Source organism: Monodon monoceros, unplaced genomic scaffold (assembly GCF_005190385.1).
Source record: "Monodon monoceros isolate NGI ecotype Baffin Bay Population unplaced genomic scaffold, NGI_Narwhal_1 Super_Scaffold_16, whole genome shotgun sequence".
NCBI classification, from domain to species: domain Eukaryota; kingdom Metazoa; phylum Chordata; class Mammalia; order Artiodactyla; family Monodontidae; genus Monodon; species Monodon monoceros.
The window spans coordinates 33665846-33688107 of record NW_021703772.1 but is presented as its reverse complement, the minus strand read 5'-3'; the positions used below and the strand labels follow the sequence as shown (position 1 = coordinate 33688107).

General features: G+C 43.7%; 1 protein-coding gene across 1 annotated transcript in view; it reads left to right on the top strand.

The window, feature by feature from the left end:
* CDK15 (cyclin dependent kinase 15) overlaps positions 1 to 20741 on the top strand; it is a 113592-nt gene extending 92851 nt beyond the window's left edge. Inside the window, exons 16-18 of the mRNA XM_029225732.1 lie at positions 6621 to 6760; positions 17333 to 17474; positions 19892 to 20741. Coding sequence (XP_029081565.1) covers positions 6621 to 6760; positions 17333 to 17442 — 250 coding nt within the window. The 3' untranslated portion in view covers positions 17443 to 17474; positions 19892 to 20741. The remainder of the gene's footprint in view (positions 1 to 6620; positions 6761 to 17332; positions 17475 to 19891) is intronic.
* Positions 20742 to 22262: the final 1521 nt, after the last annotated feature.

Here is a 22262-nt window from a genome sequence, read left to right as displayed (position 1 = left end):
GACCAGGGCAGACTTTTATTACCAGCTTTCAACAAGTCCCCGGTTTCTTTTGCAAAGTAAAACAGATAATAGAGACATTCCCAGAATAGTTAGCTAACTAAGCCTTGCCAGGCAACCTCAGAGCTAAGAAGAACTCAGTGTTTTCGGACAATGACCAATTACAATAACCAGTATTATTTGATCTGAGAGTAATTAGCCGAGGCTCTGTTCTTTTTGCTTCAGTGAGGAGACAAACAAGGCAGTGAGAAAAACATCAGAGACAGGGGAAAGGGGCTCAAATGTCAAAGAAAAACACCCTCCTGCAGGTGGGGAGAAGAGAAAGAGACCCTCAGTGAACGTTTGAACGTTGTTCTTCCCTGAAAATGTGGTAGGGTTTAACCCAACCAAAGTTTGTTTGATTTTTTTTCCCATACTTACTGTTCATGTGCTTTAAAAAGCCTCCACGGAGAGTGGATATCAGAGCACAAAGAGTGAAATAGGTCAGAAGACAGAACTATGAACTAGCAAAGGATCTTTTTTTGGGAGGGACGATTCTCCCCAGGGCGTCCGCGCACTGCACTCTTATTTTCAAACGCACTGTATCACCTGAAACTCCCCGTTGTTTTGGAGACAGGTTCCAGGGAACTGCTGTTTATCATTTCATGCAAGACGTGCAAACTTCCTCTTGCCCGCATAGTCAGGCTCCCTAACCCCTAACTAGAGGGATTTGGATTTTCATGCTGCCCTGTGGCTTTCTTCCATTTCACCACTGGCTTCCAAAATAAACGGTAACTCCAAACCTGCAGGCCACCTTACTACCCTGCACTGCTGCTGTTGTCACTGTCGCATGGCAGGAGAAAGCACCTGTAGCCGCCCAGCCAGCCCTTCCTTCTAGGCTGAGCAGGACGTGGACTCGCTGAACATCCCGCTGGCTTTTCTGACCATAGGCAACACCTCGGCCCACTGCCTCGTTCCCAGCAATACCTCTGCCTTAGCTCAGACTCCTGGCTTCTCTTTGCTCAGATTCTCAAAGCAAGGAGTAATGTCTAGAGATGTGCCGTCTCATACCGTAGCCACTAACCACATGTGACTATTTCAATTTACATTATTTAAAATTAAATTTGAAATTCAGTTACTCCAAGGATTTACTGTATAGCACAGGGAATTATATCCAATATCTTGTAATAACCTAGAATGGAATATAATCTGCAAAACAAAACCCCCAAAACTGAATCACTACGCTGTACACCTGAAACAAACACAATATTGTAAATCAACTATACTTCAATTAAAAAAAATTTAGCTGCTCAGTTGCAGTAGCCACACTTGAAGGGCTCAATAGCCACATGTGAGTAGTGGCTACCATATGGGACGGGGCAGAAATAGGATTTTTCCATCAGCACGGAAAGTTCTATTAGACAGCACTGGCCTAAGTCATCACGTGAGAAAACTCTTGGCTCTGAGAAGGGCTTTGTCATTGAAAGGGGACTAAGGTTAGGTGGGATGCTTGCTGTGTGCCTAGTAGGGGGCTGCACATGTTATTTCACTTATGCCTCACAAATCTCATTCCCATTTCAAAGAGAAGGAAACTGAACCTCAAGGAAGTTCAGTAACTTGGCCAAAGTCATCAAGCTAAGTAAGCGGTAGGGCTGGGCTTCATCTGGTACCCAGGTCTCTGTGGCTTTGTCAGTTGAGTCAAGTTGCAAGTGTGATGAGTAAAGAGCAGCCTTGTTGTCACTGGCTTTTTTACAATATTTCTGCCAAGGAGCAGAGGAACTGTGAGCGGACTGGAAATGCACCTCGAGGCCTTGTCTGGGGTTTGATGGGATTGCGATTAACAGGGGCCTAGTAAGTGCACACTCACTCGTTAGACTGATTAGGAAATTATAGGACAGCTTCTCTGATGCTGTTTCCTTCTAGTGTTGGAGATATTTCTTTATTTTTTGGTACGCGGGCCTCTCACTGTTGTGGCCTCTCCCGTTGCGGAGCACAGGCTCCGGATGCACAGGCTCAGCGGCCATGGCTCACGGGCCTAGCCGCTCCACGGCATGTGGGATCTTCCCGGACCGGGGCACGAACCCGCGTCCCCTGCATCGGCAGGCAGACTCTCAACCACTGCGCCACCAGGGAAGCCCTATTGGAGATATTTCTTATTGGGGATATCTGCTTTACCACATCCTAAACTGACAGCACTAAAAAAGTACCCACTCTCCTGAAACAACAACAACAAAAAGGTCACCATCGAAAAAAACCAATATTTGATATTTGAATAAAGTCTGCAGTTTAGTTAATAACATTGCCTATTAATTACTTAGTTTTGATAATTTTACTATGACTATCTGAAATGTTAACATTAGGGGAAGCTAGTGAAACATACAACTATTACTCCTGAAACTCTTCTGTAAACTTAAAATCACTTCAAAATAAAAACAAATTGAAAAATTGGAAAAAAGAAAGTGACCGCTCTATCCCTGCCCTTTTTCTCTTTCTATGGATCTAGGGGAAAACAACAAAGAACCCAGCTGAACTCACCGTGACCAGCCTTGTGCTGCAAACAGATAAAGCCCTTCCCCCATCAACCTGCTGGCAGCAATGGCAGTGGGAGAGTTTTATACTCAGAGCCAGGCTGTGCAGAGAAATCAAGGCTGTTGCCTAGGCCCCTGAGAGCCACCAGATTCCAGATATGTTGAGTAACTTTTTATTGTTCATGTTTCTATTCTGGACTTCTAAAATTAAATGTGGATGTCCTCACACCCAGCACATCTTTCAGGATTGATTTACAATTGTAATCCTTTTACCACTATCATGAGCAGTGGGGCCCGTGGCAATTCAGGTTGGCTGGAATGAATTTGTTTTCTTTGCACACACAGACGGGAGCTCTCCCGGAATGCTGGTGGAAATGGAAATTGGGACAACTAGCTGATAATCAAAAAATTTAGAGGGCTTCCCTGGTGGCGCAGTGGTTGAGAGTCCGCCTGCCGATGCAGGGGACACGGGTTCGTACCCCGGTCAGGGAAGACCCCACATGCTGCGGAGCAGCTGCGCCCGTGAGCCATGGCCGCTGAGCCTGCGCGTCCGGAGCCTGTGCTCCGCAACGGGAGAGGCCACAATGGTGAGAGGCCCGCGTACCGCAAAAAAAAAAAAAAAAAAAAAAAAATTTAACATGTTGTATAGTATCCTTCAACCTGGGAATTTCAATTTCCAGAATTTATACTAAGGAAATTATTGCACAAGTACGCAATGATTTATCTTTGAGGATATTTGTCACAGCATGATTTTAATAGTAGCCCCTTACACCCCAACAAGAAAGGAAACAACTTCAATAAGCGTTTGGCTATGTGGACTATGGTATAGCTACATAGTGAAATGCCCTGCAGTCATTAAAACTATGTCCCGGAAGGCTATTCAAAGTCCTGGGAAGATGATCAAGACAGTCAAGTGCAAAAAGTAGGTTGAACAGCATGTAGAGTATGATCCCATTTTTTTGTAAAACAAAAAATATATCTGTATAAAAATAAAGGACTAAAGAATAAATAAACACTAAAGCAATGGTGATTATCTTTGAGTGAAAAGGGTCATCTCAGAGTGATGAGATAGCTTCAGTTTTCTTTCTCTGCATTTTCTAAGTGTTCTACAACAAACGTATTATTCTGGCAGTGGAACGCTTCTCACTTCTGGAAATGTTACTAGTAGGAGAGGTTCACCAGAGGATTCTTTGTCTTTATTAACAGACTCCCATTAATTGGGTGATAGGTTCTCTTAACTTTGCAAGGTACTCCTGGCATGTTCCATAGCTAATATCACAAGCCTAACAAATAATATCTATTAACATTTAACCTATATGGAAGTGTGCTAGTAGGCAAATTAATTTTGCGATGTTCGCTTTTCATGTCAACTTTCATTTCCAAAGCAGGGGTTGTAACCAGTGAAGAATTGTTCGGGTAGGAGTTAGAGGAGGTGGAAAATTGTAGAAATGTGCCAATAAAGGCAATGGATAGTGAACAAGACTATAGATGGCAGAAAGAAGCAGAATTATACAAACATAGAGGTAAATTAACATTTGTGCCCAAAGAAGCAACATCTGTATCCCTAGGGCTCTTTTCTCAGCTCCCAAATAAGAGATCATAGCAAGGTGGAGACTCTTAGGATGCTTGTCCAGATCAGGTGGTCCTACTATAAGCCTTTACTATGCTACTAGTAAAGGCTGGTAGTCAGGAGGGCACGTATTTGGTTTATACGGGGAAGACCAATGTGAAATTGTCTCACCCGAGGAAAAGCCTTCATGCGTGAACTCCGCCTCTGCCAGCTGAGGAGCAGAAGTAGGTGGTGGCGGTCACAGTTTGGAGGCCGTGAGATTGAAATAAGTCCCAACGCCACTAAAAGCCTTGACACAACCTCGTGGGGAGGGCGGGGGCCGGGGGGTGGGGTGGGGTCGGGGGAAGGTTGGTTAGTTGAAGAGGAAAGTCCTCAAGAAGAAGTCTCCATATTACTGACCGGTTCCCACTCTCCTTTCTTTCATTTGTCTGCCGGAAGTGGCCTGCTCTGCTTCTATGTGTCCCCACAAGCCCCGTAAGCTCCATCAGCCTTTCCTGGCTTCGGCAGCCACCCCACCTAGATACAGTCTAAATGAAACCAGTATGTATGCCCGAGCTAACACAGGTTGGAACAAGTCCCCTAGCCTTCCTTGCCCAATGAGATCGCAGCTCCTAAGCCCCTTCTCCAGAGCAGTTCTGTAACAATTCAGTTGTTATGAGCAAGCTGGGTGGGAGTGTGCCGAGGAAACACATCTCTGACTGGGGTGCAGTGTGGAGGTGGATGCATCGCTGCCCTCCCCCCCCCCATAACCACCTGTCAACCCGCCCACCCCCGGAAGTTCAGAGAGGTTTCAGGCCCTAATTTCGGCACGCATCCCACTCCACCACCCTGTAATGAAAACGGATCTTCCCTGAGTCTCCTTCCAGACGGGTCCTGGGTCCTGCTGATTTGAACCAGCTTCTGCACTCTGGACTCCTATTTCATTGGCCCTGAAAATCTGCACCTGGGCAGGGCACCCTAGGTGGAGAAAAGACCTGCCAGCACTTCAGGCCACAAACTACTAAGCAGGCCTCCACCCCTGGTTCCCTTCTCTTCCAGCTGGCCTGGAAATTTGCAAGGACGGGGATATGCAGATTTCTTCTCTATTTTAAGTCTGTGAAGCATTTACTCTTGAGTTTGAGGGTAGAGTTAGTTATCTGTTTGCAGAAACAGTTTTATGTCATGGGAGTCAGATACCTGAAAGTTTTTTATGCAAATCTTATGCAAAAATTAGGCAAATTCCAACTCTGGGCCAGGGCTTCCTGCATCACTGCATCATGGCACCTGGGGAGGGAAAGGGTATCTGTTTCTCGCTTCAGGTTGGTATGTACATTCAACCTTAAGGAAGCTCACCTGTTTTTGCTTAACTGGGGAGTTGCATGGCCATGCAACTGAATTCTGAACGTCAGGCATCAGTTCGGCAGTTAACTGTCTCTCGGGATCAGCACAGTTTTCTGTCTTGTGCTTTCCACTTGTAAACCTGTCTGTGGGCTCTAGAGATGGGTGTACTTAAATGATTGGCACTAGATTAGCAAAGACTTTCAGCCACTGTAAGTAAATAGGAAGCATGGAAGACCCACAGGGCCTGCAGGGTCAGACCCTTGCCACCCTCCCCAGCTTCGTATCAGGCCCCTCTCCTCTTTGTCCCAGGCCAGCAAACTGGCCTTTCTTCCTTTCTTTAAAATAACTCTTCTCCCTCCCACCCTGGGGGTCTGCAACGCCTGCCCCTCCCCTGCCCCAGGTCTTCAGCTCTCAGCTCAAATGCTGCTTCCTCAGGAAAGTTCTCCCTGACCACCTCCCAAGTCTGGACCTTTTTCTTCCCAATTGTGCTTATGCATTAGTATGACCATTTGATTAGTGTCTGACTCCTCTGCGAGATTAAGCTGCCAGAAGAGAGCTTCCCTGCATCTCCCAGATCCAACCGCCTACATAGTAGTTGCTCAGCTAATGGATTTGCTCAACTCCAAATTTATAATTCAACATAAGGTCAACTTGAGGATTTGTCCTTACTGTAATTTGGGTACTTAATTATCTTTCTTGCCTATGCTCTATCTCAGGGGAAACCAATAGAGCTTCTTAGAGACAAACCCTGGGAGCTGAGCTTCAGAAACACTGTAAATAAGGGTTTTTTCCACCCAAGTTTCACCCTCCAGAGTCTCCTCTTTCCCTCTTCCCCTCCTAGGATTCTGTGCTTGCCGCCCTTGGAACGTATTTCCATCTGGGCTTTTCTGCTTGCTAGAGGCCGCTGTGTCCCTCAAAGAAGAATCCTTAATTATATATTTCTGTTTCTATTATTACAATTCCAGGTCCTTTATGTACACCTGGTACCGAGAGCCACGGTGGAGGGGGCGGGGGTGGGGGCTGAATGGTGGCAATGCTGAAAATTTCCCTTAATCTTAGTAACAGGACAGGTAAGAGTTTCAACTTGCCATCAACTTTACTAGTCTCAGAAAAATTCTATTTGAAACTCTTCTAGCCATCTCCTTTTCTTTGCTTTTCTTCCTTCCCCCTTGATTTTTCAGAAGTGAGCCCTCTGGAGAAACTCTTTTTCTCTCTCACTTTTCCAGGTTAGACAGGGCTCCGGAAGCTGAAGACCTGGCCTCCCAAATGCTGAAAGGCTTTCCAAGAGACCGTGTCTCCGCCCAGGAAGCACTGGTTCACAATTATTTCAGGGCCCTGCCTGCTCAGCTGCACCAACTTCCTGATGGTAAGCAAGGGAGTGTGTGTGTGTGTGTGTGTGTGTGTGTGTGTGTGTTTAGTGTATTCATGTACACATATAAGTCTCGGTGTCTAAGTATTTTCTCAGTGCACTGGAGAATTATAGAATTTGCAACCAGAAGTGAGCTTAGAGCTGGGAGAAGCGAGATGGGTTCAAATCTTGCCTGAGGTTTTTTTTTGCGATTTTCTAAAACTCAAAAGTTGAGGGTTGAGGTGACACAGATCTCCTTGTAATGATCCAAACATTTCCCATATACTCACTTACTCTTAGAAATTGGATGAGATGCAAGTTGCCTCTGAGTTTGCTTTCACTAGCATCTGCCAGGAGAAGCAAAACCAAAGTTTCTAACAACTCCCTTTTCTCTTTCAGTAGAGTAAGATGATAGGTGACATGGATATATCAGGAGAGGAGAGCTGGGCCTGTCTTGATTGGTAATCTGATGCAGCCCAAGGAAGTACGGGGTGGGGCATGGGGAGAGGGGAGCGTCCTCCCAGGCTGGACGCTCACGGGAAGCACAAGTTAACCTGAAATCAGCTTTGCTGCCTGGGCCTGAAGTCATCCTTCAAACCTGAAAACTTCTGAGAGATCATGCGGCTGGAGCGCTCCTCATGTTTCTCAGAACGTGGCCAGGAAAGGCTGTGCAGAAGTTGTGGGCAGTGCAGTCATGGCCCCGGCTGTTTGCGGGGCACTATCCTTAGGTGGAGTTTCTTTGAAAACATCCAGCATTCAACTGAAAACAGTTTTTAGAAGTCCTAAGCCAGAGAGAAGAAAGCTAATAAGGAAGGTCTAGGGGCTCAGACTGGGGGGAGGGTCCTGGGCTGGGGGGTGTGATGGGGCGAGGATGGGCATGGGGTGGGGAGCTACTGTTCAGTAGGCTTAGGCATGTGGTCTGGCCAAAGTCTCCAGGGTTTGCAAACGCAGCTCCACTGTAACTGGGACATTGTCCTGCATCAGCCCAAAGCTCTTAGTTTGGGATTTCTTGAGGTATTTTATTATTAAAGTGAGTCATTTAGGATCTCCAAAAATAACCATAATCATACAACTGGGGTTAATGTCTTGCTTAACCCTGTAAGAAGAGTCGGTCATCAGTATTTATTAAGTTGCCATCAAGTGTCAAGAACATATTAAGTACTATAAAATTTGAGGGAAAAAAGAGGCTTGTCCTTGACCTCAAGGATCCTATGAAGTGGGAGGAAAAGAGGGTGAGGAAGAGGAAACAGGACACCCTCATACACATATTAGCACAAATCATATCTAAACAGCTAAAGTCTGCACATAATCAGCTACAGATGTTCAGAGAATATGTGTGCGCTAAAGGCAATTCTTTGGAGGAACTAGAATAACTCAAGTAAGATGGATGAGACTGGAGGTGACTCTGGAGTAGAATTTGGAAGGAGGGGAGGGACGTGGCTTGGCATATGGGTAGAATAAAGGACATTCCACCAGACCTACAATTCTTACGCCCTTCCTGGTACCTCACCCCAAGCTTTAGCCCCATCCGCTCCCCCACTCCCATCTCAATCCCCTCTTCCCAGTCTGAACCCCTAGATCCCCCCTTCTTAGCTTTCTCCTCTTGGGCTTGGGGCTTCCAGCTACCACTTCAGGCAAGTATACACACTGGGGGTGTACACACACACACACACACATTCACGCTCCCTCTCTCCATTTAAAGAAACTTCTCCCATGGGCCCTCCTCCAGGATTTATTATTCTGTGTACTGAGAACCACTGGGGATCTTCAAAGTTTTCTGGGCACCAGCTTTTCCTTGATGAAGAGTAATTAGGAGAAAATCACTGTGCAGACTGATGTGTTGTTAGAAACCTGGGTTTTGATTCATCCTGGTCATCTGAAGCAAAGCCACCAACACAGGGACTCTGTGTGTGTGTGTGTGTGTGTGTGTGTGTGTGTGCGTGCGTGTGTGTGCGTGCACATGCAGGTGTAGGAGAGGGACCAATCTGTATTCCTTCTCTGTTCACCCAGCCACAGAGCCCAAATCTACTTTGACACTTTTAGAAAAATGAAAAGATGGAATCTTGCAGGAGCCTGCCTGTGCTGTCGGGGAGACAAGGAGTGCTCACAGCAGGAGGGAAGTTGACTTTTCTTTATACATATAGGGGTTTTTCCATGCAGAGTTTAAATTATGCCTGATAAAAGGAGTTTCGTGGATGTTTCAGTTCTTTCAAATTCTCCTGGCTTCCTCCCAATTAAATGAGGTTTGTCAAAGCCACAGGGCTCTGCTGCTGTTGCCTCGGCCGACAAGCACTTCCTGCAGCGACATCTCGAATCCCTGAGGGAGAAGATGAAAGGGCCAGTGCCAACAGACAGGGGAAGGGGGGCAGATCGGGGTGTGTGTGTGTGTGTGTGTGTGTGTGTGTGCGTGGGGGGGGTGCAGAAATAGGTTTAGAGACAGATCGACAGATAGGATGTGGACAAGAAGACAGGGAAAGCAAAGGTACCAGGATTATTGGAAAGAAAAATAGAGTCAGAGAGAGCAGCCACTGGGGCCACTTTGTGTACCTTGAGAACATTGGCCCTCACCAAGGGCACGTCTTCTAAGGGTGCACTCCCTTGGCCGGGCAGTGCCAGCCTACTTTTTCATTGTCCATGGCAATGAGCCTTTATTAAGAGCCTCCTTTGCAGACAGGAAGAACCGGCCGGTTATCACAGTTCCCAACCCTCAGGGACACAGAGTCTCCATCCAAGGGGTGGGCTGCCCCAGGCATAAGAACTGTGCAAAAATAAGACATGCTCTTGTGAGTGGTGTGTAAAGAGAGTTTCCCTGCCATAATTATGCAAGAAATTTTGCTCTCTGGTGGCAGTATGGAATCACTTACGGGGTTATATTTGTATTATTTTATTATTCTGGTTTTATTCCGGTTGCAGGATAACAAAGTTGTCACTTTAAAATATATTCTGTTTCCCCTTTGATCTGGGAGATTCCAGCTCTTATTGTCTGCCCTCTGACGAAGACAATTTAAGCATGAAACCTGAGGCTGGGAACCGTGTGAAGAGTGGAAAGACAGCCTAAATCCCAGCGGAAGCAGGGCACAGAAATTCCCCACAAAATGCAAGGGTTGCTCTCATCCATCCATGTCTGTTTTCACGAAGCCGAGAGGTCCCAAACAACACTGTCCCTAATTTGTGGCAGTAAGCTTATGGCCAGAGGAAATCGGGGGGTCCCTTGCCACGAAAATCCAGGAATTCTGGGCTTAGTTCCCTTTCGGAGCACATTCTTAAGTGGAGAGGCATGAATACTAGAATGGCAAGCATGTGGGAATTTCTGCCAAGCGCTGACATTTTCCCTTATTGACTTTTGAACACCTGAAGAAACACTAGTTGAAGGAGAAATAATTGGTAGTCTCTCTCAAAACACACCCAACAGCAAGCTAATTGCTTTTGCAGATGGCCTGGGAGACACTCTACCCACTCAAGTCATCTGCTTACGGCCACACCTGTGGTCCTCACGGATGAGCCAGCAGTGCAGGACATCAGCTGGGGCAGCTAGGACCTAAAATTAGGCCCTTGGCAACTCTCTAATCTTAGCTGCAGGTTCAGCTTCTTCCTTTAATTCCCTTTGCCCTCAGCATGAACTTGGGCTCTGGGAAAGGAACGGCTGCTTAACGACTTGAGAGTGAGGGGAGTAGAAAATCATTAAGCTGCCCCTTCTAGAAACTGGCTCCACTCCGTTCTTGCAAGGAGCCTTCCAAATGTTACCCTTGGAAAGTTAAGACTGATTTTGGAACCTAGCCATTTTGAACCACAGACACTGATCCACAAAAGTATTTTTTATCTCGGGCAGTAAATGCCACGTGATTTAAGAGTCTGGTCCTTAAGCCATGGTCCTTGATCGTCAGGACATCAAAGGCTGTCTCTCTCTGTGAGTTGGTCCCATTTTGCTTTCTAAATCCCAGACGTGAGTCTCTCCCATTCCTTCCTGGTCTAAATCCCCCTTCTCCTTTAAAACAGGTTTCAGCATCTTAAAACAAAAAAACAAAACAAAACAAAAAACCCCTACAACTTAAAAGCTTGCAATTGATTTTGTAATTTTGTAAAAATAATTTACCAGAGTCCTTCTTGTCATCATATACTTTGGTACCTACAGGGATGGAAGAAGGCATGGCACTTACCTCTACCCTTCATCACATCACCCTAGTATCTATACTCTGGTAGTTCTTCAGCAGGCCTGATTCATATTGCTCCATTAAAACCTGAGTAATTTTTTTTTTTTTCCTTCCGGTACGCGGGCCTCTCACTGCCGTGGCCCCTCCCGTTGCGGAGCACAGGCTCCGGACGCGCAGGCTCAGCGGCCATGGCTCACGGGCCCAGCCGCTCTGCGGCATGCGGGACCCTCCCAGACCGGGGCACGAACCCGCGTGCCCCGCATCGGCAGGCTGACTCTCAACCACTGCGCCACCAGGGAAGCCCGAAATCTGAGTAATTTTTTGTTTTGCTCCAATAAAAGAAGTTCAGGACTTCTTTTAATAATATCTCTTTAATATATTTGAAGATCCCTTGATATCACTTTCTAAAGCTCACTTCTCTAGGCTGACTTCCTTTGACCTCCACCAAACATACCCAATATAGATTGTTTATTTTACCTTTTAGCTATTTTGCTTCATTATTCTATTCTGAACCGATTCCAATTATTTTGCTTATCTCTGAGACTATGGACCCACACTAGACTCAGGTTTCTAACATACTGGGAGAGTTATTTTCCAGTTCATTCATGGACGATTTACTGAGGGTCTATTAGATATGAGATTGAGGGATACAAAAATGAATTAGTTATGGACTCTGTCCTCCAAGAGCTTACAGTCCTTAAGGAAATGAAACAAGTATATAAACGGCCGTAGACCAAGTGTGAAGTGCTCTGACAGTTCAAAGGAGGTGAGATTAAACTCCAGCTGTAGGGGTCCAGGATGGCTTTGTGAGTGGGTCTTGAAAGGTGACAGGGTCTGGATGGTTGGGGAGGAAGGATATCCAGGGAGAGGAATGTCATCCTCCTCTGAATGCCATCTGCTATTATCTGAAGGTATCTTCTCTTTAATAAGTACAATCCTGACTCATATTCCATCCTAGGTCTTAGTCCTCATCATTGTATGCCTTCTTGCAGCAATTTAAACATTCTTTAACATGTACCAGCAAAGCTTAGTTTAGCTCTTTGTGTGCTAATGATTTCAAATCTACTCTGTTTATTGCTTTTATTGTCTAGTCTATTCAAAGTTTAACCAGAATATTTTGTCATTCCACAGGCCAGGTTTCGGAGGTTGGGTTTCGTAGGGAAGAGGGAAGGGAGATTCCGAGCCAGGCCTCTCAATCCTATTCTGCTTCTAGGAGTTTATAACCTAACTCAGACCACTCTACCTTTTTTTTTTTTTTTACATCTTTATTGGAGTATAATTGCTTTACAATGGTGTGTTAGTTTCTGCTTTATAACAAAGTGAATCAGTTATACATATACATATGTTCCCATATCTCTTCCCTCTTGCGTCTCCCTCCCTCCCACCCTCCCTATCCCACCCCTACAGGCGTTCACAAAGCACCGAGCTGATCTCCCTGTGCTATGCGGCTGCTTCCCACTAGCTATCTATTTTACGTTTGGTAGTGTATATATGTCCATGCCACTCTCTCACTTTGTCACAGCTTACCCTTCCCCCTCCCCATATCCTCAAGTCCATTCTCTAGTAGGTCTGTGTCTTTATTCCTGTCTTACCCCTAGGTTCTTCATGACATTTTTTTTTCTTAAATTCCATATATATGTGTTAGCATACGGTATTTGTCTTTCTCTTTCTGACTTACTTCACTCTGTGTGACAGACTCTAGGTCCATCCACCTCACTACAAATAGCTCAATTTCGTTTCTTTTTATGGCGGAGTAATATATACAATGGAATATTACTCAGTCTGTCTACCTTTGAAATCCTCCATGAATCAGTACTTAAGAAGCAAGTCAGGAAGTGTCCTCCGTAACACACTTCTTTACCTTCTGTGCTCAGTGTTGTCCTCTGCCCACTCTCATACGTTAGAATACAAGATGCTGGGTTGAGACGTGGCTTAAGATGTTGCGTAGAGTTAACATTGGTAGGAAAAGTCTGGGTAAACCAAGTCCCTCAGCTCTACCAACTGCTTAAGTTGGTTAAATTTGTTAGCATCGTGGACTGAAAGAATCTCCAAATAAAGATAAATGCTTCAGGAAAGAGTTAGAGACCCTTTGACAAGGAAAGGATCTTGGGACTCATTATTCCATGTGTTCGTTATATAGATGAGTCCCTAACACCCAGAGAAGAGGAATAGCGGCTGCCATTTATTGGGCGTCCATGTGTTTTACATAAATTCTCATTCAATCTAGATACTAACTCTCAAATCTGGAGTTATTATCCTCATATTACATATTAGAAAACTGGGGCTGAGGGAGGCTAATTGCTCAAAGTCATACAGCTAGTAAGTGGTAGAGGCAAAATTTGACTGTAAATCAGACTCCCAAGCCACTGTCTTCCACTTCTCATCACTGCTTGCTACAGATCACAGGGAAATTTAGTACTGTAACACAACCAGGATTAGAACCAAGATCTTGACTCCCAGCCCTGTGACCTTTGCACTCTCTCGTCATGCTCTATGTTTATTTTAAAGCCTTCCCAGGAAATATGTCACATGTTCCCAGGTAACATGTTCAATATCTCACAATTAAGAGGGCTCAATTTTATGTTTAATAAAGACTCAAGCCCCTGACCTCTTCCTTAATCCTTAATGTCATCTGGTCTTAGTTTGTTCTTTCTTTTTCTTTTTTTTCGTTTTTTGTTTGTAACACAGTCACCCTTGGATTTTAAGATTTCTCAATCAGTGCTGGTTATTGTTTTTCCCTTACTATTACTTATTCAGTTTTGTAAGAAAAATATCAGGATCCAATGGAAAATTGGGTAAAGGCACAAAATAGCAATTTACGCAAAGGAAATGAAAAAAACATACCAACACATGGGATAAATAGGCAGTCTAACTAGTGATTAAATAAATACAAATAACTGTTAAAGTAGTTATTTTTTTCCCTCAACTTAATGACTCCTAACTCCCAGTGCTGGGAAGATTGTGGTAAAACGATTCTCTGCAGTTGGTGGTGTAAGTTGGGGCAACCTTTGCAAAGCATTTTGCCATACCTATAAGGAGCCATAAAAATGCTAACAACATTCAACCCTATACTTTGGTTCCTGGAAATTATCCAAAGGAACAATTGAACAGAAAAGAAAGAAAAAAAAAAACCAAACCCTAGATGCATAGAAATGTTCATTGTGGTGTTGTCTATAATTTTTTTTAATTCTGAAAGATAAAAGAAACTCTAAATATTCAACACAAGAGAACTGATTGGATAAATATTGTTATATTGACCCAGCATACAGTACTATGTAACCATTTAAAACGATAATTCACAGGAGTGTGGGGTAGTATGGAAATGTTTACCTTATGACACAAGCTAAAAGAAAGGATACAAAATTCCATATTATAATGCACCTGTGAAAATGTATTATGAATATCAACAAAACTGGAAAGTAGAGTACAAAAATAAAAATGCTCTTCTAGTTGAGGGGAATTATGGGTAATTTTTTTCCTTTTTTCAAAGTTTTCTTTCATGTTGATGTTATATTGCCTTTATTGTTTAAAGGAATAAAGTAAGACAAATGGTACAGGGAGTTCAAGCTCTGGATTGAGAGTTTAAAAACTTGAGTTTTCTTCTTTTTTCCCCCAGCATCACATGCATTGTTGGCCCTCATAAACCTCGATTTCTCAATCTGCACAATGGGTTAACACTAGTTTCCTGCACCCCAGATTGACAGAATATTTATTTTATAAAGCTTTTAACTCACTGATTTCAAGGGTTCACATAAATGCCCTCCTGGGAGAATGAGAGGAGGGAGGGAGAGGAAGAGATAAATAGGCACTAATTAATTTTAAACGGAAAGATCTTCTGCTTTAATCGGAAGTGCATGTGTGCTGTGCCCCTGGTCGGAGTTTTAAGTGCACTCCATGTTAGTTAGCAACTTCAATTTAAAGTACTGTGCGATCCTTTGGGCTTTGAAGATATGAAGCCTATATACACACACATGAGCTAAAATTACCGCTCAGTCACGGAGGCTGTGTGCACTATGAATAATTAAATGCACTAAGCAACTCCAGCTGATGGATTGATGATGTGCAAGAGTAGCACGAAAACCACGTGACAAGGAAAATTACAAGACATTTTGAAATGATGGTTTAATTTCCAAGCTTTCTTTTCAACTTGTGCTTTCTCTTTCAGCCATTACAGGCAAGTAGAAGAGATTTGATTGTCTTGTTTCCTGTGAAAGGTTATTTAGCTGCTCAATGCCATTAAGTCACTTTCTGCACTCCAGTGCACTGAGACTTCAGCAGGTTATCAGCCCAGGAAGAGTAAATGGAGACACCAGGATCGGATTTCTAAAGGAAGGAAAGTTAAAGCAAAGTTTGAAAGCGGTGACAGCCAACAGCCAGGAGCTTAGGAACTCAATTAGACTGAAAGACAACTATCTCATTATCTCATTCCGAAATGATCTAAATACATAAGAATCTCAAAGTTTTAAATAAACTTGTCCTACTGACTGTCTAGATGACTGAATTTCCCTTCTCAAAAAGTTTTTAAACACCCACTTTTGTATTTATTTATTCTAAGCGCAAAGCAGCTGCAATAATTATGCTGTCAGATTCAGAAAGCTAATGAGGAGTCAGCAAATGGAGGGTTTTGCATTTGTGAGATGCTGCAGGAGAACCACTCGGCTGCTTTTTTCCTTCTTTCTTTTTTTTCCTCTTGTTTTCTTTTTCTTTTTCTGTGAGTTGGGAAGGAGAGTCGGGCAGTCCATGGCCAAATTGAAATCCCTTTGATTAACTGGTTGCTTTCCCAGCACTGTTCTGCCACATGTTTCTCTCTCTCTCTCTCTCTCTCTCTCTCTCACTCACTCTCTCACACACACACACACACACACACACATCCTCCTCCCACCCCCACCCCCATCTCTCTTTTTCTTCCTCTCTCTCTCTCCCTCTCTCCCTCTCTCTGTCTTTGTCTCTTTCTCTCCCTCCCTCTCTCACTCTTTTTTGCTCTCTCCCTCTCTCTCTCCGTCTCCCCCCGCCCCCCGCCTCCCTCATTGCTATTGAGGAACTATTGCTTTTGAGGGACATCTTCATGCCACTGTCCCCAAGGTAAGAGGACACTTCTTCCTGAGAGACGTTCCCAGAATGGTTTGGACTTGAGTCGATTTGAGAGTAATCTGTAAAGTTTAATATGCACGGTTTATTTGAACTCTTTGACTGTTTACACTATGACCTGAGCTAAAAGAAAGTAGACTACAAAATTGCGCGTTATGATGTACCTGGGAAAATACATTATGCATATCAACAAGACTTGAGGTCTCCCCTTTCCAGTCTAGCAAATATGTAACTCCAAACCGAAGGAGTCAGGGCCACAGCTTACCCAAGGTAGCCAAGACAGAGTCAGCATTGCAGGTTTATTTCTTCCCTTTGGGTGTGAATAGCTTCCAGCAAACAATATTATTACGGCATTTTATGCTTTCGGTGCACCAAAGCTGGAGCTTCTCTTTTTTGTGAAACTGTGTGGTATTTAGAGCAACCCAGTTTGTGCAGCTTGTGAGCCTTGGAAAAGCAGTGCCCAAGTGGAAGGATGTCCTGAGCAGGTTTTGTGGATGTGCTTTGGTGACGATGTGGCTGTTGCCCCGGATGTTTTTCTCAGATGGTATCTGTGCTAATGCTTGTAACAATGGCTACTGGTTATTAAAGATATATGGTGTATCAGAGCAACCCAAGACGTTTGGCACGTATTATCTTCTCTAAGCTGAGAGCAATCTGCCCGCAAGTTTTCTTATCCCCATTTTGCAGATGAGCCCCTTAAAATGTTAACTTTTAGAGGATGTGGCCCATAAGTTTAGCATAGTAAAGCACCCAGGGACAACACACATTTAACAAACACAGGCATTTATAAAAATGCAAACTGTCAGCATTCTGAGCTAACCAAATACATGAGTCTGAGGGCATAGGTAATATACATATATTTCAAAAACATTTTTTAATCTACAAAAGTTGCACCTTAGAGTCTATTTAAATGGATTGCCAAATGTATCTAATGTAACAGAAATTTGAAACTTTCCAAAACATTATCTAGCCCAGCACCATGCTCACTGCCTGTCACCACTGGGACTCGTGTCCAGACTCCTTGGCTTGATTTTGGCCCTTGTTAGTGTGTGTGTGGCTTCCAGTTCTACTCCTGTTTTGACCACCTTCAGCACCAAGGTGCCTTTACCCAAGTGTTCATTTGGTAAATATGCATTGAAGTGAATTGAATTGAAGTGAATTGAATAGGAGGCACTTGACAGCTATTCAGTAAAGTGAGTTATCCATGAGTCAGTATAAATTATTGATGTATGAGTCTGGCTTACATTTTGATGTCTCTTCGGGTGACAAATATTACAACAGACATAAAAAATACACCGTGAAAGATCCCAGGAAATAATATGTTGGTGCTTTTCTCTTTTCTTCCCTACAGTGGAGTCTTTATTTACAGTTTCAGGAGTGAGGCTAAAGCCAGAAATGTGTGACCTTTTGGCCTCCTACCGGAAAGGTCACCACCTAGCTGGGTTTAGCAAATGCTGGTGAAAAGAAAGGGCGAGATCACCAAGATTTTCCAGGTAAGTGGTTACAACTGTGTGGCTCCTTATGGATGGAACTGAAAATCAACCACTGTCCAGTGAAGACCTGGTTCATGGGTTCAGAGCACCTCTGTCCTGGGCTCGGCTCTTCATTCCCACTCTGGGCACAGAGGCCTAGGCCTCACAGGCTGTGAAAGGAGGATGGCAGTGTGCATCAGCTCCCACCGCCAGGGGACTGATAGGACTCCTGAGACAACCCTTACACGTCACTGTAAGGCCTTGAGCTGACACATTGGAATACAGGACTCCACTGACATGTTAAATTCCCTTAACTACGTAGTTCTCGCTGTCAGCTGATAGGACAAAATCAGAGGTCAGGATGACCAACTGTCCCCACCTGCTCGAGACCAAGGGGTGTCCCGGGATGTGGGATGTTCAGTGCCAAAAGTGACACAGTCCCGGGTAAACCAGGACGGTTGGTCACCATAGTACTGCAAATGCAAATTACCACCTAGCCTGCCCGCAGGTGCCAGAGCAGACCTGGCTCAGTCCAGCACCACCCAGGAGGTGGTTTCGGAGGCCTACGAGTGTCCAGTCATCACTGCTACAGGCTTCTTAGGCTACACCTTTTTGCACCATTGCTTACAGGGAGTCCTCTCCAGGGTGGGCTCTGGGAACCATGAGGACCTGATAGGAAGGGAGGACCCATCCACAAATGTCACAGACTCAGCTGCTCTCAGCAGTCTCCTCCATCAGCCCAGGGCAACCCAGCCTTCCAAGGTAATCTTGAAGAGGAAGGGGCGCTGTAGAGGATTTCCGCAAAGCTACCATATCCTAAAGAGTTCTGCTGGTAGGCACAGAAAGCCAGGTGGGACAACTCCAAAAGCCACCATAGTATAGACATCCCTAGATCTTACAAGAGCACTCATCCTGGGCCTTCCGTGGTGGGTAGAGGGGACAGCAATCTAGATAGAGGAATCAAGGTGAGACCCATGCACACAGCCAGCCAGCCAGCCCTGTAAGTGACCCTGGCCATATCCCAGTCCACAGTCATTAACCTATGATTTGGCCACGCATCTGGCAACCACAGCTTGCCGTGCTTCCTAGCAGAATTTTTGGGGCCTAGATGGTAATGACTGGCATACTCCCTGCACCACCCCTGCCCCGACGTCATTCACATGGCAGAATTCAGCTCTTTGCCAGTTTCTCTGTTAAAGGCATATACGCATCAAGAACGTCTGCCTTTTGGATCTTCTAAGATCATTGTATTTAGAAATTTGGAAAGATCAGGGAAGTTTAGAATTATAGCTCTTCGTCAGAGCATTTTATGAAATACTGAAGTTTATATTTTGACGATATAAAATTGGAATTACAATGGGCAATACAATCATAACATGGTATTTCCCAAGTAAAATATTTTCTAGAGCAGAAATTTTACTGTGTAATTATGCCATTTTAAACCCACCAGTTATGAGAACAGGGTATACTTTAGGATTTGCCCTTCATAAAATTATCAAAGACATTGATGGAAATGGTCTCAGATGGTGGTGCCCCGTAAGACATAACAATTATTTCTATTGTTATTTTGTTTTACTAAAGCCGCCAGGAGGTAGGGAGCTTACCCTGCCTCTCTGAACTACAGTCAGTTTCCGCAAAGAATCATTCATTACCTGTAGATGTAAATTGGTCACAATAGAAAATCAATTAAAAGCAGCGTGACAAACTTGGCGTCTGTGTCAGCCGTTGAGGAAGGGAGGGGGCAGGCGGAATGTGCACTGGAGTAATCTCCCGATGTCCCTGGGCCCTTGGTACTAATGTAAGGAGATAAAACCCACAGGAGATGAACCACAACAGGGAGAAGCTGGAGCAATTAAACTGTTTAATAAACGGCTTGGGATCAGCAAAATCTGGGAGTGCTGGAGTTAGGGACTAAAAGTGGTAATCACATGGACACTTGGGGCCTGTAAATCTTTTCCACTAAATTGAATTTATGTTAAAATATTCACTTTTCAGGAGATTCAAAATGTAAATTGGGATATTAGGACTTATAACTAGCAGCAATGCCTGAAAATTAAGACTCTTAAAAGATCCTCAGAATGTCAGTTTCAGGTATGGAAAAACTGTATGCTAATGTCTACAACAGAGAAATGGAACTAAAATTTACTGGATATATACCATGTGCCAGGCACTTTACACATATTATTTCAAAGCTTGGTGTGTTTTGAATAGTTAGGGTGTGGTGAGGTATAACGATAATTTGTACATTTGGAGATAGATTTTGATTACCAGGGGTAAGATGCTGCCTCTGGTAAAATTTATTATCACCTTTTCTATCTATCTATCCATCTGTATTTATATATAATTCCATCAATAACTTTGCAATAATATTTAACAGTTTTCCTTACTCAATCTGTTATTCATGATTCTGATTTTTTTTATTCTTCATTCACTTCCAGGACTACCTGTATTGCTGTTTCCGTTTTAATTTGCTTCCACTTACTAAGAAGCTTCAAATCTAACTCCACACTGGACCAAGGGTTTTATACCACCACCTGTGATGTGGAATATTTTAAATATGATGTCCAAGGCAACAGTGCATAATACTTGAGGAAAAAGCAATGAAAGGTTATTGATGCTGTCATTTGCCTAGAATTTAACAGTGATTGGCTCAAAAATTAGACATAGATTGAAATCATCTGAGAAGAGAACTTCTGAATAATTTCATTCATTTCGTTATTTGATAGAGTGATCCTTGGGCCAGAAGGAGAACAGGACAGACGGGAGACAACAATTGAAAGACTTTGGAGACAGAGCTGGTGCTTGCAGAGGCCTGTCACTCCTGTGGTCACTTACAATTTCCCGCAACAAAAGGACTTCTGTGGCAAGGAGAGGATTAGTCTAAAGTTTAGAAAAGTCTACAGGGAAGGTGGTTTCTTGGATAAAGTTGTCAACGAAAGGAGTCTTGCTTAAGACTCTTTGTTATGATTTCCTAGGGGGCGCTTCTTCCTTCACTAACTGGATTGTCAAAACACATTACCACCCCATCCCAGCCAGATTTTGGGAGTTTGGATTGAGCTGCTGGTTAGAATTAAATTTCAGGCTGTCTCCTTCTACTGAATCCTAATTGTCTGTGATGACAGCAAAAGTGATGAGTAATCTCAGCTCTGACTTGATGGCAGAGATACTGAATAGATAGATAAGAGCAAAGAGTTCCAAAGTTGTAATTCAAGTCCTGTTGCACCATGAGATACACATGCTTGTGTGCACACACATAAGCCTCAAATAAAATGAGAGATCTGTCTCGGCTAACATGTATTTCATTTTCTACAATGGGTCCTTCTAAAAGAAGCTGGGGAAACTCAAATTACTTCATCTGGGGATGATCTACTCAGGAAATGTAGTAGCCTAGAAACCAGAGACTGCAGAAGAACAAGGAGGAACTAATTAAGAGAGAATTTAAAAATAGTACCTATGCTCTCAGAGTCTGAGATGGAAGGAGGAAAAGTGTACACAGATGGTCCAAAGAAATCTACCTTACTGAGTATTTGATTTTAGTAAGGCATTTGACAAAGCCTGTCCAGATATACCTGAAAGATGAAGCTGTGTGGGCTGGATGATGAGGCAGATGTATGTGCTCAAAGAACAGTGGCCTTACTGGAGAAAGGCCAGCAGTGGTGTGGTACAAGTTTCAGCCCTAAGTCCTATTCTGGTCAAATGTTTTTATTATTAATCACTTGAATAAAACTGGAGAAGGCACACAGTTTATTCATATAACTCATTAAAGTAAGTACTGTTATTACTCATTTATTACTTCCATTTTACAAAAGAGGAAACTGAGGCTCAGAGAAGTTAACTAACTCCTTTGTGGTAGGACAGCAGAGGTAAGGTACACACCTGAGGTCTGGCAGTCTCCAATGTCTATGATCTTTCCAGTAATCACATACCTATCAAATCTGTAGAATACACAACTCTTGAAGAGGCAGCTGACATTTAGCATTGGATCATGATTCAAAAGCCTGAGATCTTGCTAAGGGCTAATGTGTAGCATTACACACCTATTAGAATGGTCAAATTCCAGAACACTGACAGCACCAAATGCTGCCAGGGATGTGGAGCAACAGGAACTCTCATTGTAGGTGGAAGTGCAAAAGGGCGCAGCCACTTTAGAAGACCGCTTGCCAGTCTTTTACAAAACTAAGCATACTCTTACCATAGATCCAGCAATCATGCTCCTTTGTATTTACCCAAAGGAGTTGAAAAGTTATGTCTACACAAAAACCTGCACACAGATGTTAATAGCAGCTTTATTCATAATCGCCAAAACTTTAAAACAACCAAGGTGTCCTTTTGTAGATAAGTGGATAGACTGTGGTACATCCAGACAATAGAATATTATTCAACAGTAAAAAGAAATGGAGCGATCAAGCCATGAAAAGACGTGGAGGAACCCTAAATGAATATTACTAAGTGAAAGAAGCCGATCTGAAAGTCATATACTACATCGTTACAACTATTTGACATTCTGGAAAAGGCAAAACTATAGGGACAGTAAAAAGATCGTGGTTGCTAGCGGAGGGAGGGAATGTTGAATAGATGGTGCACAGAGGATTTTCAGGACAGGGTAACTATGTATGATACTATAATGGTGGATACAGATATACGTCATTCATCAAAAATTTGTCCAAACCCATGGAATATACAACACCAAGAATGAATCCTAATGTAAAACGGACTTTGGATGATAATGATGAGTCAACGTGGGTTCATACAGTGTAACAAACGTAGCACTCTGTGGAGGGCGTTGGTAATGGGGCAGGCTGTGCATGT